The 19219-nt window shown below is 42.6% G+C and overlaps 1 protein-coding gene across 2 annotated transcripts in view; it reads left to right on the top strand.

Annotated features, from left to right (window-relative positions):
• The window catches only part of CRHBP (corticotropin releasing hormone binding protein), a 105405-nt gene extending 86452 nt beyond the window's left edge, over positions 1–18953 (top strand). For both annotated transcript variants that reach the window (XM_032628654.1, XM_032628655.1), the window contains 7 exons: positions 5490–5860; positions 6221–6314; positions 6583–6740; positions 8161–8371; positions 10079–10227; positions 14454–14571; positions 18229–18953. In XM_032628654.1, coding sequence (XP_032484545.1) covers positions 5780–5860; positions 6221–6314; positions 6583–6740; positions 8161–8371; positions 10079–10227; positions 14454–14571; positions 18229–18386 — 969 coding nt within the window. In that variant the 5' untranslated portion in view covers positions 5490–5779 and the 3' untranslated portion in view covers positions 18387–18953. The remainder of the gene's footprint in view (positions 1–5489; positions 5861–6220; positions 6315–6582; positions 6741–8160; positions 8372–10078; positions 10228–14453; positions 14572–18228) is intronic.
• The last annotated feature ends 266 nt before the right edge of the window (positions 18954–19219 follow it).

Here is a 19219-nt window from a genome sequence, read left to right as displayed (position 1 = left end):
TCCAGTATAATGCACCATCTTTAATGGTGCCCATTCCTAGCTAGTTTTTGAAATGCAGTTCTGTAGTGTATTTAAACTTATTTCTCTCTTTGTCTAACTATGGCTTTTAAAGTCTGTTAATGTTCTAATATGAAGTCATTCATTCTAATGTAATAAAAATATAAAAAACATATCCTACACATGCACTCATAAAATTATCATTAGAAGGAAAGCCCTAGGGATAAAGACAAATAATATCATTGGTATAATTTAATAATATCTACACTTAAGGTTATCCTTTCTGAAGGGCATATATTATAATATTTAATTCCTATACAGGCATACCTCGGACATATTGGGGTTCAGTTCCAGACCACTGCAATAAAGTGAATACTGCAGTAAATTGAGTCATAAAAATTTTTTGGTTTCCCAGTGCATATAAAAGTTACGTTCATACTATACTGCAGTTTATTAACTGTGCAGTAGCACGTGTCTGAAAAACAATGTACAGACCTTAGTTAAAAAATACTTTCTGGGCTTCCCTGGTGGCGCAGTGGTTGAGAGTCCGCCTGCCGATGCAGGGGACAGGGCTTCGAGCCCTGGTCGGGGAAGATACCACATGCCGCGGAGCAACTAACCCGTGCGCCACAACCACTGAACCCGCGTGCCTAGAGCCCATGCCCTGCAACAAGAGAAGCCACCGAAATGAGAAGCCCGCACACCACAATGAAGAGTAGCCCCCACTCTTGCAACTAGAGAAAGTCCGTGTACAGCAACAAAGACCCAACACAGCCAAAAAAAACCAAAAAACTTTCTTGCTGAAAAAGGCTAATAATTGTCTGACAATGCAGGGTTGCCACAAACCTTTGATTTGTAAAAAATGCAATATCTGTGAAGTGTAATAAAGTGAAGTGCAATTAAATGAGGTATGCCTATAATAATTCCCAGTGTAGATCACCATTTTACAGGTGAGAGAACTTATGATCAAAGAAGTCATTGAACCAGGGTTTTTGTTTTTATTTTGTTTCTCTATTTTGAAGACACCTATTATTTTGTGAATCCAGCATTCCTTTTTTTTCTGGAAACCGCTTCTCCCTTCCCCATTCATATGGCTGTCATGAGAACAGTCACGGAATGACTGGATCCTATCCTCTGGCCTCGGAGCCTTTTCCCACTAAGTTTGTGGACTGGGGATTATGAGTACATTGGATCAGAGTATTTTTATTTGTCTAAGGGTAACTTGTAAATCTAAGGCATTACTGGTGGCTGGTTTACCACCACAAAAGCTACAGATGTTGGGAGAAGGCAGCCTGAGACAGAGAGACTGGGAAGTAGCTCCTGACTCCTGTTTTCTGCTCAAGCATTCTGCAAGCCATCCTGATAATAACTTCCCCTTCAGTTCCAGTTCGCTATCAGTCACTTGCAACCCCCAAAAGTCCTAACCTCTATTGACTGCTGGTCGTCTTAACCACATCAAAGGGAGATAATGGATTTGAGTTGAAAGTCACTGACATGTGAGAGTTTCATTCAAAGGCCAAGTTATACTAGACCCCCCAAGGAACTAGTTTAGTTTCTTCCTTCCTGATCTCAAACACATCAGAAAAAGAAAACTTCGGTATTAAAAATAACTACGTTAAGAGAATGGACTTAAGGACACTGGGAGGGGGAAGGGTAAGCTGGGATGAAGTGAGAGTGGCACGGACATATATACACTACCAAACATAAAATAGATAGCTAGTGGGAAGCAGCTGCATAGCACAGGGAGATCAGCTCGGTGCTTTGTGACCACCTAGAGGGATGGGATAGGGAGGGTGGGAGGCAGGGAGTCGCAAGAGGGAGGAGATATGGGGATATAGGTATATGTATAACTGATTCACTTTGTTACACAGCAGAAACTAACACACCATTGTAAAGCAATTATACTCCAATAAATATGTTAAAAAATAAATAAAAATAAAAAGGGTTTTGGGAGGCATACCTGATTAGGACATACTACAGAAATCATCTTCAGGAATATTTTACTGAAAGAAAAGTCCTTAAGGTTGTGAACATCTAGAAAGATGAGTTGTATTGATGCTGTCCTTAACTAGTTACCCAGGGAGCTTGTGAGTAACCATTTGTTCCATGGACAGTTGGGAGTAAAGATATTTTATTAATCTGATATCCAGTGTTAGGATTTCACATTACCACAAAATTCTATTGAGCTTAGGGAGCCTTTCTGCAGGTGTTATTAACCTCATTTCGGACTGAAGAAAATTTGGCAGAACATCCTGAAATAAATCAGCAGCGCTGCAAAGAAAAAGATCGGTAAGAATTTCTCTCGTAGGCTAACTCCCTCTTTTACCAGATACTGTGGGTTATCTAAGTTAATCCAAATGATGACTCTCCCCCACAGAAGAAGGAAATTAAAACTTTAAATCAACCAAAAAAAAAAATAATAGCTACGTTAAATGAAATAGTCAAATTCATTCAAACAGCAAGTCATCTTGAAAGAAATGGAAAACTAGTTGTTTTTTTTTTTTTTTAGTTTTCTTTAGTGCCATTGTGGTGGGTCATGTGACCCTTTACTGAAAACTAGTTTTTGTTGGTGGTGGTTAATTACAATGGGCTATATTCAGTCATCTTTATTTCTTAAAGAACTCAATCATACGTCCCATTTCCAACATTTCAACATACCACTCGGGAAAGGGAAAAGGAAGATCTTCTAGAGCAGGTATTGCTAATGTTCTCTGTTCAAGTGATTAACAAAAGAAAAAGTGTACTATTGTATGTAGGGAATACTTAAGGGAATCTTAAGACAGACCCTAGAGTAGAAAGAGATTTGGGATTACATTGTCCCCTTTCTGCTTCAGACGCCGCAGTGTGTAAGCCTTGGCAGACTCCACAAACTTGCACTTGGCTCTCATAATCACGTCATAGGCCCTGTGGGTGACAACGGAGTCCCTCTTTAGGCTGCTTAGAAGTTGGCTATGTGCACCTCTTCAGTCTCAGCAAAATTTTAAAATCCCACCCCTGCCATGTTCATGGATTGAATATGGCTCCGTATCATGTGGCCACCTTGACCTTCAGGCTTAACTCAGTGACAATTTGCTCTGGGGCTTTGTGAAAGGAAAAATGTCTTACCTAATGAAAAGGGTGTCTTAACCCTTCCTAACAATAATTTAAGATCTAAAATATACTGATCAGGGATTGTATTAACATCAGCATGGGAGAGGCTGTCTGGAAAAACATGGAGAAAAACTAAAATGTGTGCAGAGAATGGAGGTGAACATATGAATAATTTCCAACCAGCATGCTTGGGGACTCTGAGTTAACTCAGAACGTATTTCAAAAGAATCAGTTTGGTTAAACAAATATTAAGCTAATTGTTTCAATGACTAAATTGGTCCATGAAAATAAATTTTCTTCAGACATAGACCTAGTTACTGTCCAGAAACTTTTTCTTCTGTCTAATCCAAATGGCTCTTCCATTGCTCTCACCCATTTTTTTTTTTTTTTTTCCCCGCGGTACGCGGGCCTCTCACTGTTGTGGCCTCTCCCATTGCGGAGCACAGGCTCCAGACGCGCAGGCTCAGTGGCCATGGCTCACAGGCCCAGCCGCTCGTGGCATATGGGATCTTCCCGGACCGGGGCACGAACCCATATCCCCGGCATCGGCAGGCGGACTCTCAACCACTGCGCCACCAGGGAAGCCCGCTCTCACCCATTTTTAATACTTCGGCTCACAGAGAATGGCTACCTTCTTCTCTTTGTCCTCCAACTCCATCTTCTTGTTATTCCCCTATAGGTTCTAATTTTCATCCTTTAGTTACTCTTACTTAAACAAAACAAAACACGGTTTCCACTGACTTAGTAGATATTTGCCAAACTGGTGAAAATAACACATGAATATCCCCACCTAGGATTTGGTAGGAATGAAATTCCTTTTCTACCATAGTTTGTGGATTGTTTCGTAAAATAGAATGTTACCCCTCTGTCATCGTGTTTCCCCAGCTCTTTCTGGAGACAAGCCTGGCATGTGTGCAGTTGAGGTTAAGCCATTTGTTTTTCTCTTTTTTTTATTCCTCTCAGGTTTCTTTATACCCTCTCTAAAATTCAGACATCCAAAGAGTCCCAGGGTGGGGAGAAGGACATAGTGGCCAGTGTTTATGACATTTGGGTGCCCTCTCTTCTCATGCTGTCTGTGGTCGGAGGACTGTTTACATAGTTTGACTATGGTAGGAAGGCCTTCAGGTTAAACAATTAAGAGGCAGCTCCTTCAGAGCTCAGAATTGTCTTAAATATGAAAATATCAAGTTCTGACACCACTAGACAAATGGCTGCTTCATTCTGAGTATTTATAAACTAAATATAGAACTATTTCCTTGAGTCAAAACCCTATATGATGGTCTTATTATTTGGAATATTTTTTTTTTTTTTTTGGCGGCACGCGGGCCTCTCACTGCTGTGGCCTCTCCCGTTGCGGAGCGCAGGCTCCGGACGCGCAGGCTCAGCAGCCGTGGCTCATGGGCCCAGCCGCTCCGCGGCATGTGGGATCTTCCCGGAACGGGGCACGAACCTGTGTCCCCTGCATCGGCAGGCGGACTCTCAACCACTGCGCCACCAGGGAAGCCCTGGAATAATTTTAATAGTAAAGAAAGCTATGGGTAGTAACCATGTTTTCTGTCAGGCAGAAGTAAAAACATGATTTTTTTTAGGATTTGTAGTGGCCTTGCTCAGCACAGAGATTGGAGAGGGGTGGGAAAACTGAAAGTGGAGATCTTCATATTTCCCACAGTTTTGGACATAAAGGAGAAGCAATTCTCTTCTCATCTAATCAGCAAAGATAAGGTTAACTTATTCCTGCATCTCTAAGTCATTTGTTTAGCCCTGGAAGTTTGATGATGAGCCGTTTTAATAAAGCTTCTCAGCAGGTCCTTCTACCAGAGTATGGAAGTAATCCAGGTATTCGAAGGCGTGAAATGGAATGACTCCATCTTTCAGTGGTTCAGATGGATGTTAAGGTCATGGCCGCGGTTAGCTGGCCCAGGAGTGTGTCCATCCTATATACATTCAGGCTATGTGACAGAGCTCGGCTGAAATCCAGGAGTCCATGGACTCCACAGTTAGCTTTCTATTAAGGAAAAGCTTACAAGAAACTGGACCAGGATAAAGCAAAGACCAAGGGACAGAAAGAAAGCTTGAATTACATGATTGCAATAGTCTGCGAAATCAGCTTCTCTTTGGAGCTGAAAATGCCTCAAGTTTCTTCCTGAGAGGCACGAGCAATTGCATGAATACTATATTCTCTGACAATTTCCAGCATGGCTCCATTTAAGGTTATGTGACAAGTCTGTATGATAAGGTTGTGTGTGTTTGGGTATTTTATGCCTGTGGGTAACACTGTCACTTGGCTTTGCAAAACCAAAAATTCCCTGCATGTCCATTCAGCATGTGGCCGACCAAGTAAAATGCCATCCCTTATTCTCTATCCTGGCTTCATTCTTTTTCTCACACTTTAATTCACTAAGTTGTAAGTGTCTGAAATCATTCTCGGTGAATAACGCTGGACCACTCGGAAAGTTTGCAGCTGAGAGCTGGACCCTCGTCATCACCAAGCACTTTGTCACTGAGACAGAGTAACCCATGGTTACTGAGCTCAGATCAGTTAAGGGGAAGAGAGCCTCCCCTCCTCACTGCTCTATAAAAGAGACCCGCAAAGGGACCCTACCAGCTTCTAGCTCTCAGCCCGGGGGAGCGCGTGGGAAGCAAAGCCCAGACCTGCGGAGCAGAAAGCACCAGCTGCAGAGGCAAGGCCGGCATGGCTCCCACTTTCAAACTTCAGTGTCACTTCATTCTGATCTACCTGATGGCTCTAAGAGGGGAGAGCCGGTACCTGGAGGTGAGCGATTACCCGGTTGACCCATCACACCTTCCTGTGGTGAGTGTCCAGCCTTGGGGGTGGGCAGGCTGCCTCTGCTCTCAGACATGTTTTGGTTAGCTCTTTCTTCCGCATTTACTGTGCCCCCTCTCTCCTCTGGTTTCCCCTGGGTCTTCCTCCCTGCCTCTTCCTCCTTCCCTCTGGTCCCTGGGCATACCCTGGTCTGATGGGAAAGGTCTAAACCTCCCCGTCTTCTCCGGACCCGGGAGACATTAACCCGGTCACTTTATTCTCTTTGCCGCGGGGCAGGGAGGGTGCCTTGCTTCTGGTCCCCCTTCCCCCTCCTTGAACTTTTGCGGACTGACTGATTTTCCTGGCCAGCTGCGGGAAGCTGTGGACTACGACCCTTTCCTACTCTTCAGCGCTAACCTGAAGCGGGAGCTGCCGGGGGAGCAGCTGTACCGCCGCGCTATGCGTGAGTCGGGGCTGCCTGGCTGGCGTCCGTCCGCGGGCAGCGGGGAGGGGGGGATTGTTGAGGACCGCGGGGGGAGCAATTCCCATGGCTAAGGGTCAGTCCGAGGAGTCGCACTGGGGCGAGATGGGGTGACGCACCCGGAGCGCGGGAGCGGGGCGCAGCCGAAGCTGGGAGTCAGGGCGCGAACGGAGAGGGGCTGCCCGGGTGCCGCCGCAGTGGCTGCAACCCGGGACCCCCAATCCCGCTGCCCTCCCCGCCCGCCCCCCAGGGTGCCTGGACATGCTGAGCCTCCAGGGCCAGTTCACCTTCACCGCCGACCGGCCACAGCTGCACTGCGCTGCCTTCTTCATCGCAGAGCCCGAGGAGTTTATCACCATCCACTACGAACTGGTCTCCATCGACTGTGAGAGCGGGGACTTCCTGAAGGTGAGGCGCCCCCGCCAGGCGCAGCCCCAGCCGCGGGGCAAGGGAGGGGTCATGGCCGGGACGCTGCGCCCTAGCGTGGAGAGCCGGCGACGCTCGTAATTAGATGCTCCGGTGGTGCAGGAGTGGGAGAGGCGCAGTCCGGGACCCCCGCGCAGCGTGTACCTCGCCCCACTCCCAGAAGGGCGAGGGCCTTGGTCTTGCAGTGGTTTAAATTCATCCCTGTGCGCTCTCGGTCCCGGGCGCTTCCAAAGACTAGAACTCGTGGCGCGAACCACTGTGTTGCAATTTGGAGCAGGTGAAAAGGGGTACAAACCAACTAGTACGAGCCCTCGGGTCCGCTGAACCCGAGGTCCTGATTAGAAGGCGACCTCACATGTTTGAGATCTGAGCCCGCCTTGCTCCTGCTGGTCCCTTTCTCTGTGGAGCTGTTTCAGGCTCCCAGACGCTGTCTTCAATGCCTGGGTGACCTGATTTTGGAGCAGAAGGGCACTGGCTGCAGGGAAGGTTGCTGAGAAGGAATCTAGTCTGAGGCAGGTGGAAGGCGCGGAAAAGTCCCCACTCCCAGTTCTCCATGAGTCTAACGGGTCAGCTTGGGATGGATGCTGGACTTCTCCAGTCCAGTTAAAATGAATATGATTAAAATCCCAAAGTGGAATTATTTTGGAACCTGTCAAACGCCATAGAAGAGGACTGATCTGGTGAAATAATTTGTAGCTGGTAATTTTACTAACGTGAACTAGGTTGGACTCATTAAATTGGAGACCTGTGGTGATTTTAAGGGTAAAGTCAATAGACTGACCTTTTGTCCCGCCAACTACAAACTTCAACAAGTGAAGGAAAATATTCCAAACTTGCATACCAGCCATTATCGTCTAAGTGTTAAAGTAGTTCTTGATATTTTAATATGTGGTAAGAGTAAAAAAATGAGGAAAATGGGTGTGTATAACCATCGGCAGGTAGGTAAAGTTGCTGCTCCAGTTTTTCCTCTTGCTATTTTTGAGAAATTTTGTTCATATTTTAATGAGGAAAGAGAAAAACTGAAACCCAAATTGTGTTCCTGTGGAATTCTTCTGAAGGTAGGATGTGTGGAAAATATGACCAACACAAAAATGTATATCGTCTGTAGTTTCATTTACCAAGGTGGCTGAAATGATAAAGTATAAGAAAGTTTATTTACTTTGGAAATGTTAGAGTTTATAAAGGGGAAAAAAGCAATAATTAAATAATAATGCGACTTGCAAACAACCCTCACAGTCAAAATATATACAAATAGAAGGGGGGTGCAGGGGGGTGTGGGCTGTCTATTCCTCACTTATGACCGAAGGCCCGTGGCTGGATAACCTTTTCCCCCTTTTCAACACACCTATGACTTCAGGAGTTGATGAAAGTGATCATCTTTGTCTGTATTTTTTGTTGGAAGGTATTTGATGGTTGGATTCTCAAGGGGGAGAAGTTCCCCAGTTCCCAGGATCACCCTCTCCCCATGACTGAGCGGTACATAGATTTCTGTGAGAGTGGTCTTAGCAGAAGGAGCATCAGATCCTCCCAGAACGTGGCCATGATCTTCTTCCGGGTCCATGAACCAGGAAATGGGTTCACATTAACCATAAAGACAGATCCTAACCTCTTTCGTAAGTGGACTAAATGTCTTCTTAGTTGGAAGGCAGGACTTGGGGGGAGAGAGTGTCAGTTATGCTTTTCAAAGGTAGCATCACTGCACAGACTTAAGAAATTTGAAGTGAGGAAGTATTTGAATGGAAATTCTTTTGTAATTAGAAATGATCTAAAGGATATTTCCAATTCATTATTATGAAAATCAAAGCAGTTTTTAATTTATTTACCAGGCTAGGTAAGATACTAATTTATGATGGCTGGAATTCTATTTTTTCTCCAGTCTTATTCTGATCTCCTGAGCTACTACAATGTATTCAGTGACAAACTTTAATCCCTCCAAGTCATTCCATTGATCTGGATAAGCTTGAGGGATCAGATATGAAATTGCAGTCCTACAGATATTTAGGTGAAGGCTGAAAGACTACATATCTGGGATGTGTAGACAGATTTCATGCCCTGAGCAGAGGGTTGGACCAGAGGACCTCAACATTGCCTTCTGAGTCTGAACCCATTGCTCTAATTTAGTTCATTTCTGGTGGATACACAAATAGATGCTATAAAGCTGAATAGCCCAGGCCTAAAACACATTATCTTAATCAGAATGAGTTCATTCATCTGTTTATTATTTCTTCCCCATTAAGAGGAAAATGTTTATTAAAAAAATCAGGAAAACATTCATTTTTGGTTGTATACAATAGTATTATTAACACTTCATGTGGTTGAAGAATGGGGCCTACCTAATCTGCCAAAAAATAATGTACTGACTGATCTCCCAAATTTTGTTTTTAAAAAATAAAAAAAAGCACTTTTTGAAAGAAGCCCCCCAAAATGGCTGTTTCTGAGGACTGGAGCAGAATAACACTAGAGGACAACATGAACTGTTTCTCCTATATCCTGTTTGCTTAGATATCAGAAACCTTCTAGAATCATCAAGGAATTTCAGTTCTTTTCGAAATTAAGTGTAATTAAAAATATAAGATGGAAGCAAAAGGTAGTTCTGACATAGTCTGATCAATCAGAAACTTTTGTCCCATAACTGGCCAAAAAAAGTACAAACTCTGATGCTTCTAGTTTCATAGCTAGAAGAATAAATTTATTGTAAGTCTAGTCTTGAGATACAAAACAAAATTTCAGAAAGACTTGGGAGTAGGTAAACATTTTAAATTTACCTATTAGTCAACTTAACACCCAGGAAATATTTATCAGACATAAGCCTGCTTTGTATTTTTCTCAGCCTACTTTGTAACTAGTTTAATGTTTCTTCACTTTATTATCTCAAAAGTAACATGTAGCTCCAAGTTCAGTTAATAAAGGTTTCAGACAGACAGGGTTTGAGTTCTGGCCTTACCTTTAAGCCTTGATTCTTCCAGGCTCCCAGCTTGAACTTGGACCCTAGTTAATGAAGTGTTCCTAGAACTTCTACCAGCTAGTATTGTTTGGTTGGTTATTAATTTATGTCTTGTGAGTGTTATAAACAAGGTGACCCCCTGAGATTACGATCAGAAGTCCCCTTGCAGCCAGGGCCTCCTGACAATGTCCATACATCACTGGTGCTTTTTATTCCCCAGCTCCTTCCTTTCTCCAAATCACCTTTGTGATAAGTACTCTCTTCTGGGCCACAAGCCCCTAGACCATGAATAGGAGCTTAGAATAAGGATGAGATAAATTTCTATAAAAGCCCAGCATACCAAGCGGTGAAAATGTGATTTTGTTTTTCTACAAAGCCTGCAATGTCATCTCCCAGACCCCAAATGGAAGGTTTACTCTGGTCGTGCCACATAAGCATCGCAACTGCAGCTTCTCCATAATTTATCCTGTGGTGATCAAAATATCTGATCTCACCCTGGGACACTTAAATGGTCTGCAATTAAAGGTGAGTTGCTTATTTGCTTCCCAGTCACTCCCTAAGACCTCAGCTTTCTCAGAGCCAAAGTAACTATACAGGGCAGATGTGGTGAACTGGTGTAGTATGTCCTTCTGTTTGGCGGTTAGAACTCACACGAGCCTGCCCCCGCTGCTTTAATAAACTCCTCTTCTATTTCCGTTATACTGCAAGTTGCATACTCAGGTGCCTCTTCTGACTACTTGAATACTTTTCTTGTGATGTTAGAAATGCTTTCAGTTGGCAAAGTTGTGACATATAATTACAATTGAACTCTCTTGTACTTGCCTCTTTTACAAAAATTATCTCCTAGCAGAACCTAGTGTGAGTCATCTACACAGCTGTTTTTCTGATTATTGGAATTTTCTTTTGACATGAAGGAAGTATCTCATTGACAGACTGTGTTATGAAGGAATGCTAAGCGTAGCATAAAATACAAAACTGGATTTTTATATTGCAAAATACAGTAAAGTTTTGAAGCGTTTTTTTGCATTACATTTAATTCCGTACATTTTGCAACAAAACATTAGTTGAGACTCCCCATCAACTTTTTCCCCCATGAACTTCTGTATGGATTTTACGATTAATGCTGAGCATGACCACATTTATTTGCACTGGTAGCTTGTTTCCTTTGAGTCATCCTCATTTCCTTTTATGTTCTCATATGCCTAGGTTAAGACAGCTCATGCATTTGCTGGCATCAAAGATAGTCATACTTCCTAATCAGAAAGATTGCAGTGAAAACCAAATAAATAGGATTAGGGCTGAGAAAAGCAGTAAATCCAATTTCATTTAAGCCCTAAATTCATAGGCCAGTGCCTATTTTTTAAAGTTGAACCTTAGTGGAAGAATAATCCTTTGATAAAGGCCAGGATAAGTGGATGTCTTTTTTTTTTTTTTTTTTTTTTTGTGGTACACGGGCCTCTCACTGTTGTGGCCTCTCCCGTTGTGGAGCACAGGCTCCGGACGCTCAGGCTCAGTGGCCACGGCTCACGTGCCTAGCCACTCTGCGGCATGTGGGATCTTCCTGGACCAGGGCACGAACCCGTGACCCCTGCATCGGCAGGCAGACTCTCAACCACTGCGCCACCAGGGAAGCCCAAGTAGATGTCTTTGGTTTAGCCTTATAGGCTTGAGATTTTTCGGATGTCATTCTTGATGTTTAATATAGAAGATGGCAAGTGTGATAGATTGAGAGATCTGCACTTTAGTTATCTTTGGCTACGAGGAGTATACTTGGTGCTTACCACTTAAAAAAATGTGAAGTCTGCAGTGTTCTAGGTATCTATTGCTTTACAAAATATTCTTTGAGTGCTTACCATGTGCAAGGCATTCTTCTAGATGCAGGAAATTAGCAATGAACAAAACAGGTCCTACTCACATAGAACCTGTATTCTAGTGGGATGAGACAGGCAAAAGTATAATGTATTTCAAATAGTGGTGAGTGCCCTACAGAAAATGAAACAGAGTGGTGGCTGGGGACAAGGGAGTAGAGTGAGGGGCAGGCAGCTACTTGAGATGAGATGGTCAAGAAAGAAATCTTTTGAGAAGGAGACATTTAAAGTAAAGTGAGATTTCAGTGATAGGTAAGAAGGAGCCAGCAGCCACAGGAAGAGCTGGGAACAGAGCAACAGTAGTGCAGAGGCTCAGAGGCAGGAATGGGCTTGCTGAGTTCTAGAAATGGAAAGAAGGAAAAGTAGAGGGGGAGTGGTATCATACAGCATCAGGCAGACAGGCAGGGCCAGGGGGTGGACAGCCCAGCAGGTAATATTACAGAGTTTGAGTTTATTTTCAGTGGGAAACCACCGAAGGGGTTCAGGCAGGAAAGTGACATAATCCATTTGATTATGCTCAGGAGGGGTGAGAGTGATTGGGAATTGCTGGCCTCATGACCAAAGTAATTGACAAAGTCCACGATGGGAAGGAGACGGTTACCTAAAGGTCATTCTGGCTTCCATGAATGATGATGAATGGGCTGTAGGGGCCAGGGTGGTGCAGCAGTGCACCTAAAAGGCCATTGTCATAGTCTAGGCAAGAGATGAGAGTGACTTGGTCCAGGGAGATAGAACCTCAACAAAGAATTCTCGGGGGTTACTGTTGAGCAGCTGAACCCCAGAGGTCCCTACACAACTCAGCTTCTGCCGTTGTTTATAAGAACAGCTGAGAGGTTTGGAAAGAGGAGAGGAAAGTCACTGAACGCCAAAAAGTATGTGCTCCCAACCTCCTTGTTTCTTGGTCTTGTTCCCTTCATTTTAGCTTCCATTTCTTCCCAACTTCTTATTTCCCATTTCTCTCTCCTGAGCCTGCCTTTTCCCCTTCACCTCCTCCTGTGAAATTTGGAACCTATAGAACCAGGTGGAATGTTTAGTCTAAGACATGTTCCCCCTGGACACCCTCTACTCAAGGGAAAGGCAATTACATTTTTTTCCCTTTACCTCTATATGGCTTATTCAACTCTTCATACAAGAAAATGAGCCCTGTACACAGTGGGGCTAACTAACCCTCTATTTCATCATTGATGAAATTACGTGTAAGATACCTAAGCATAGAACCCAGAACAGAGTAGGTGCTTTAAATATATATACCCACACCTGCTTCCTTTCATTAGTCAAAGAGTTGCTGTTGTATTATTTTCTATTGGTTGTTTAGTTCCAGTTGCATTTCAATATCTTCCAAATGTTGGACTGTGTGCGCTTATGTATGTGTGTGTTTTACATTCTCTGTTTTAGATTTTGGTCCCTATGTAGCATGGTCTATCTGTTTAGCTTCTAAGCACCTTGCCACATTCCGCTAGATCTCTTGATGGCTATGTCTCATGAAGAAGAGGATCACAGGCAAAACTGGCTGTATAATTTGTGGGGGGACAGTACGAAATGAAAATACAGGGACCTTATTTTAAAATTATTAGGAATTTCAAAATGGTGACAGCAGAGCATTAAGCCAAGTACTAGGCCTTGTAAATGTGAGCCCTGTGGGCACGGGTGGCACGATCACAAGGCCAGCCCTGATCACGGGAAATCGGTGGCCCAAACTGTGACATTTGGGGCTGAGAGGGGGTCTGCTTTGTTTGCGTGGGAAAGTGAAGCACAGGAATTGCTGTGGATGACACAGTGTGGAAAAGATGAAGGGAAGCAGAAAAAGGTGGTTACAGTACATCACACAAAGTCTTGACTACATACTTATTTTGAGTAGCTTGAAATAAGTTTATTTTAAATCTTTTTTTTTTTTTTTTTTTTTTTTTTTTTTTTTGCGGTACGCAGGCCTCTCACTGTTGTGGCCTCTCCCATTGCGGAGCACAGACTCCGGACGCGCAGGCTCAACAGCCATGGCTCACGGGCCCAGCCGCTCTGCGGCATGTGGGATCTTCCCGGACCGGGGCACGAACCCGTGTCCCCTGCATCGGCAGGCAGACTCTCAACCACTGCGCCACCAGGGAAGCCCGAAATAAGTTTATTTTAGTTGGAAGGAGAAAGTTGATGGTAACTCTAGCTAATTTGAGCCCCAAATGAGGGGTCTCTTCTTTTTTTAATATTCTTATAACTAGTCTAAATCCTTATCAGAAAGGATAAGAATTGTCTCAATAGCAGAAAAAGTCTTTTATAAAGAAGAGGAAAGGGCTTCCCTGGTGGCGCAGTGGTTGAGAGTCTGCCTGCCGATGCAGGGGACGTGGGTTCGTGCCCCGGTCCGGGAGGATCCCACGTGCCTCTCGGCTGGGCCCGTGAGCCATGGCCGCTGAGCCTGCGCGTCCGGAGCCTGTGCTCCACAGCGGGAGAGGCCACAGCAGTGAGAGGCCCGCGTTCCGCAAAAAAAAAAAAAAAAAAAAACAAACTCTGACTGCATGCATGAAGAAATTCAAATAATTCATTGTGTATGTCCAAATGATTTAAAAAGCAAAGCATTTTCAGATTCAATTTTCATATATTGTATATGGAGTTTACAGATTCCAATTTCATCATTCTAGTCCTTGAGCTTATAAAAAAATGTTTTTTAAATGCACATACATTTTTAAAAATGATTCCTCAGCCGATTTAGAAAAGCAATTCCTATGATTTTTTTTTTCTTTAAAAAGTCTTACTTCCCAGAGTCCTGGATGTTAAATTAAATGGCGCTGCCGGGATGTCTACAGCTGACTGAATTCACCAACTTGCCATTGGTCCAATGGTTTGACTTCCTTAATTGGTTTAAATACATCTTCCTCTGCTGCTTTATTCTCTTAGAAGTCCTCAGCAGGTTGTGTGGGAATAGGAGATTTTGTGGAGCTGCTGGGAGGAACTGGACTCGACCCTTCCAAGATGATGCCTTTAGCTGATCTCTGCTATCCTTTTCACGGCCCTGGTAAGATATTTCTTTGATTATTATTTATGTGCCTATTAAGATTGTTTCCTTAAATAAAATGCCTCAAATTTTTTATACATGGGAGGGCAAGTTCCACCAAAAAAACTTCGATTTTGCACATTGAGCAACTGTGAGGATTTTGCATTTGAGCCTAGGCACAGTATCAAGAATGCATGACCACAATATCCGACACTGGGAGAAAAACTTATGAAGTAACAAGGATGTGTGTTTAAGGTTTGCCCTAAGTACGACTATGAAAAAGACAAAGCTTTTTGGTTCTGTGCTCTGTCCACCTTCTTGAAGGTCCCTGCTTTCCTCCTCTCAAGACTAAAGATTTTACTGACTGAAAACCGTTGTTCAAATAGTGGGTGTATCGTCAATTAGTAATAGTATAAAAATGAAGTAATATCTAAATAACTTTACCATACATATGTATATGTGTGTGTATTACTCATAGTAAATATTGATACATTAGAAGGTGATACGCTTTATTAGAAATTCTCAGAACTGCCGAATGTCCCCAACTTCTAGCAGGAACACCAGCCTCTGAAAGACCACTGCAAAACAGGTAAATTCTGAGATCTAAAAGTGGTCACGGGTAATAAAAGACCTGGTTCTCGCCAAACAGAATCAGGTCTTCTTTGTTATAGATCAGTGAAGCTTTTCCATTTGATTATGCTCGGGTGGGGTGAGGAGGGTGGGAATTGCTGACTAGTGACCAAATTAATTAACGAAATCCAAGTGTGTGGGGAGAGGGTTACATAAAACATTTCTGTAAAGGTCACTCCTCTATCTGTACTTCTGATGCAGGAACCAGTGATTATCTTTTAAGAGACAGAAGTCAAACAGAAGAACAGTCTTTCATCCCTTACCATAGCCCCCTTCCTCTTTTTAAGCACACATCACTAACCAACTAAATAATGAAGCTGCAAATCAGACAGCCTTTTGATCAGCTGTTACCAGTTTTAATTAAAGCCAGGTCTGCCAACCAGTATTTTCTCTCTCTGAGCTAATGCTGGGAACTTAATAAACAAAATCTCTCTGAAATAGAATTAATGTACACAGGTAAAGGGAAAAGATTTCTAAAAACCCACTTTGCTAAAAGCTTGAGCGTTAGTTTATACTAATTTACACTTGAGCCCTGGTTTAAACCAGTGCATCATGGCTTCTCTCCCTTTGTGTGTGCTCTCAGAGGCACTGGATCCTTCCAGGCTGATGGAGAGCACCTGTAAGGAGCTGCGTTTGAGCTGGGTAAAAAGATTAGATTAAGAACTGAAGCACACTCATGCCTTAAAATTTAGATAATTGAAGCCATAGTAATTTTGGTGCATGAATTATATGACTTGATTTCAAAGGATGTGACTAAGGCCAAAAAACTACTTTTGCCTGTATTATCTAGATAATTGAAACCAGTCTTAAGATAATGTGAAGGCTTGAATTATCTGACTCACTGGTTCATTTTAGACTTCACTTTTTTCTTGAATTCACCATGTTTTCATGAGCCCCTCTTAAGTCGTTCAGACAATGAAGAACTCTTAGGTATCCTGCCCTTTACAATGGATTGTATTAGGAATCATGTCAAATAATAAATGATATGCGCATTAACTAAAGGAAATAAGGCACGTTATGTAGATTAAAGTTCAGAGTAAGATCAGAAAAGAATGGCCTTGCAAACAATTTAAAGAAAATTAGGGACTTCCCTGGTGGCGCAGTGGTTAAGAATCCGCCTGCCAATGCAGGGAACACGGGTTCGAGCCCTGGTCCGGGAAGATCCCACATGCTGCAGAGCAACTAAGCCTGTACACCACAACTACTGAGCCTGCGCTCTAGAGCCAGCGAGCCACAACTTCTGAGCCCACGTGCCACAACTACTGAAGCCTGCATGTCTGGAGCTGTGCTCCACAACAAGAGAAGCCACTGCAGTGAGAAGCCTGTGCACTGCAAGGAAGACCCAACACAGCCAAAAATAAATAAAAAATAAATGAATTTATTTTAAAAACTTTAAAAAATTAACTTTGGACTTCCTCACAGAAGCTTAGCCTAGACTTCCTGGTGCTTATATTAAAATAATTATAGGGTTTATATTTATTATGTCTCCAAATTGACTTTTACCTAAATAACTCTATCTGGCTGTTTTACTTCATTTAAACCCAGGTGCATGTTTGTGAAGTACCTGTTATACAAGGTTAATAACATTTCTCAGAATTTAGGCCTTATAGAGACGTGGGGAAAAAAAGATTGAGAAAATTAAAACAGCAGAAAGGATTATTGTAGGGCAGATAAATCTTGCCTCAGGAACCAGATTGAGGCTGAAGAAATAAAATAAAAGTAATTTTTAATAAAAATGCTGAGTTTCACAAAACAAACAGGTACAGAGAACAAACAGATGGTTGCTAGAAGGGAGGGGAGTGGGGAATGAAAAGAAAAAAAAAAGGTAACTATGTGAGGTAATGAATGTTGATTAGCTTGATTATGGTGATCATTTCACAATGTATATTTATATAAAACCATCATGTAGTACACCTTAAATATATACAATTTCTGTCAACTATACCTCAATAAACCTGAAAAAAAATTTTTGAAGAATGCCTTAAACACACACACAGTTTCAGTATATAACTGCTCAGACACATCTGTACTAGAAGATACATAAATGTTGCCAGATGCTTATAAAAATAATGAATAAGATTGGATTTAAGAGAAGTAAGGATATCAAAAGCCATTCCATATAAGAAGTACAGAAAAAAATTAGAGATAAAAAGTACAGGTGAACAATAGAACAAAAATGAGTATACTTAGTGTATGTCTAAACCATGCAAATGATATTTTTGTTTACATGTAAAACAGAATTATTACTGAGGCTCAGAAAATAATAAATAGGTGATATTTTTAGTCTACATAAATGTCCCGCAATACACTCCATCCTTCAGCCCTGCCCTCTAAATAAATGCCACTTGCACCCCCAGATATAACCAAAAACTGCCTCTGCAAATTTCCAACCTGTCCCTAGAGGGCGGCACTGCCCCCCTGAGGACCCAACTAGAGCAAAGGTGCAGCAGGTCGGATGCTTGCCTTCCTTGGCCTTCACCACCAAAGCTTTACAGGTAGGAGAACGCAAAAAGCACAAGGAGATATCTTCTTACCTCTTTGCAGCCAGTTTTGTTTGACCAACAGTGTTCTTGCACATGAGGAGAAAGGCTGAGCTTAATTTCACTATTCTACAATTAATTATACAGTTTACCCTTGAACAACAGTGGTTTGAACTGCGGGGGCTCACTTATAGGCGGAGTTTTTTCAATAGTAGATACTACAGTACTACACGATCCTAGGTTGGTTGAACCCGAGAATGTGGAACCTCGGATCTGGAGGAACCGTGGCTCTGGAGGGAAGACTATAAATTATAGGCAGATTTTCGCCTGTGGGGAGGGTCCTCACCCCTAATGCCCCACGCACCCCCCACGTCGTTCAAGGTCAGCTGTACGTTATAAGAATGAGAACAAACACGTTTCACCTGATGGCAGATGCTTGGTTTGAGTATGTGAGAGGAAGCTACATCCCCTTGCTTTCTTCGTGTTTAAATGATCTCGTGGGCAGAAATGGTTTGACTGTGTCCTTTCTAACCTGCTGGGAAACTTTTACTTTTTCCGTGAATTATAGCCCAGATGAAAATTGGCTGTGACAACACGGTGTTGCGCATGGTCTCCAGCGGAAAACATGTAAATCGTGTGACTTTTGAATACCGCCAGCTGGAACCATACGAACTGGAAAACCCGAATGGAAACAGTATCCAGGAATTCTGTTTGTCTGCTCTTTGAATAACCAAGCCAATGATTTCCATGCTGCTAGCTAAGGGAGTTTTTAATGGCCGTTATATATGATTTTGATGAGCAGCTAGTTAAGAACCTTTCATACCAATCAGTATTCCCAACCTTGAGCACATATCACACACACTAATTTTTGTACCTTGCTTCTTTTTCATTTGTAAGATATAAATGACTACGTGGCAGAAAATAAGCCCTCCCCCCGACCCCAGTAGAAAACCAGTTTCCAGTAATTCTTTGATATGCTACCAACCTGAACTGGTAAGACGAGTGCAAAGAAGTGTGCAATGAAAACTTGTATCTCAAGGGAAAATACTACAAAGAACTAAAAATGTTAGTGCTTTTATCAGTTTTATGACAGAAAACGCATGTCCGTGTGTACCAAAGTCGTTGCATCTATTTATTTTCTGCTTATTATTCTGTTTATAGTAGAGAATACTTGTAGCTAGTATTATTTATTGATTTGTAACAACTTGTTTTTAACAAACATTTGTAGCATGTAAAACACTTTGCATCCGTAAATCCAAACATGAATAAACATTCAGAATGTTGGCACCTCAACATCCTGCTTTGTTTTCCTGAGTAGTTCCTTCCCTTATTACCATCAGCAAATAATGTTCTCAGGTGGTACAGCACCAAATGCTGAACTAAATCATTTTAGACTTCTTAGAGCTCCAAGAACCCTGGGTCGTTAAGTAGGATTATTTAGGGCAGAAGGTAAAATTGCAGTGTTTGAACAAACAACACTAACCAGTTGGTGGTGATAGGGAAGCAGGATATGGGGCTCCCTCTTCCACTGTCCTCCAAGAAAACTGAGAATACATGTC

Source organism: Phocoena sinus, chromosome 3, assembly GCF_008692025.1.
Source record: "Phocoena sinus isolate mPhoSin1 chromosome 3, mPhoSin1.pri, whole genome shotgun sequence".
Taxonomy (NCBI): domain Eukaryota; kingdom Metazoa; phylum Chordata; class Mammalia; order Artiodactyla; family Phocoenidae; genus Phocoena; species Phocoena sinus.
This window is presented reverse-complemented; position numbering and strand designations above follow the sequence as displayed.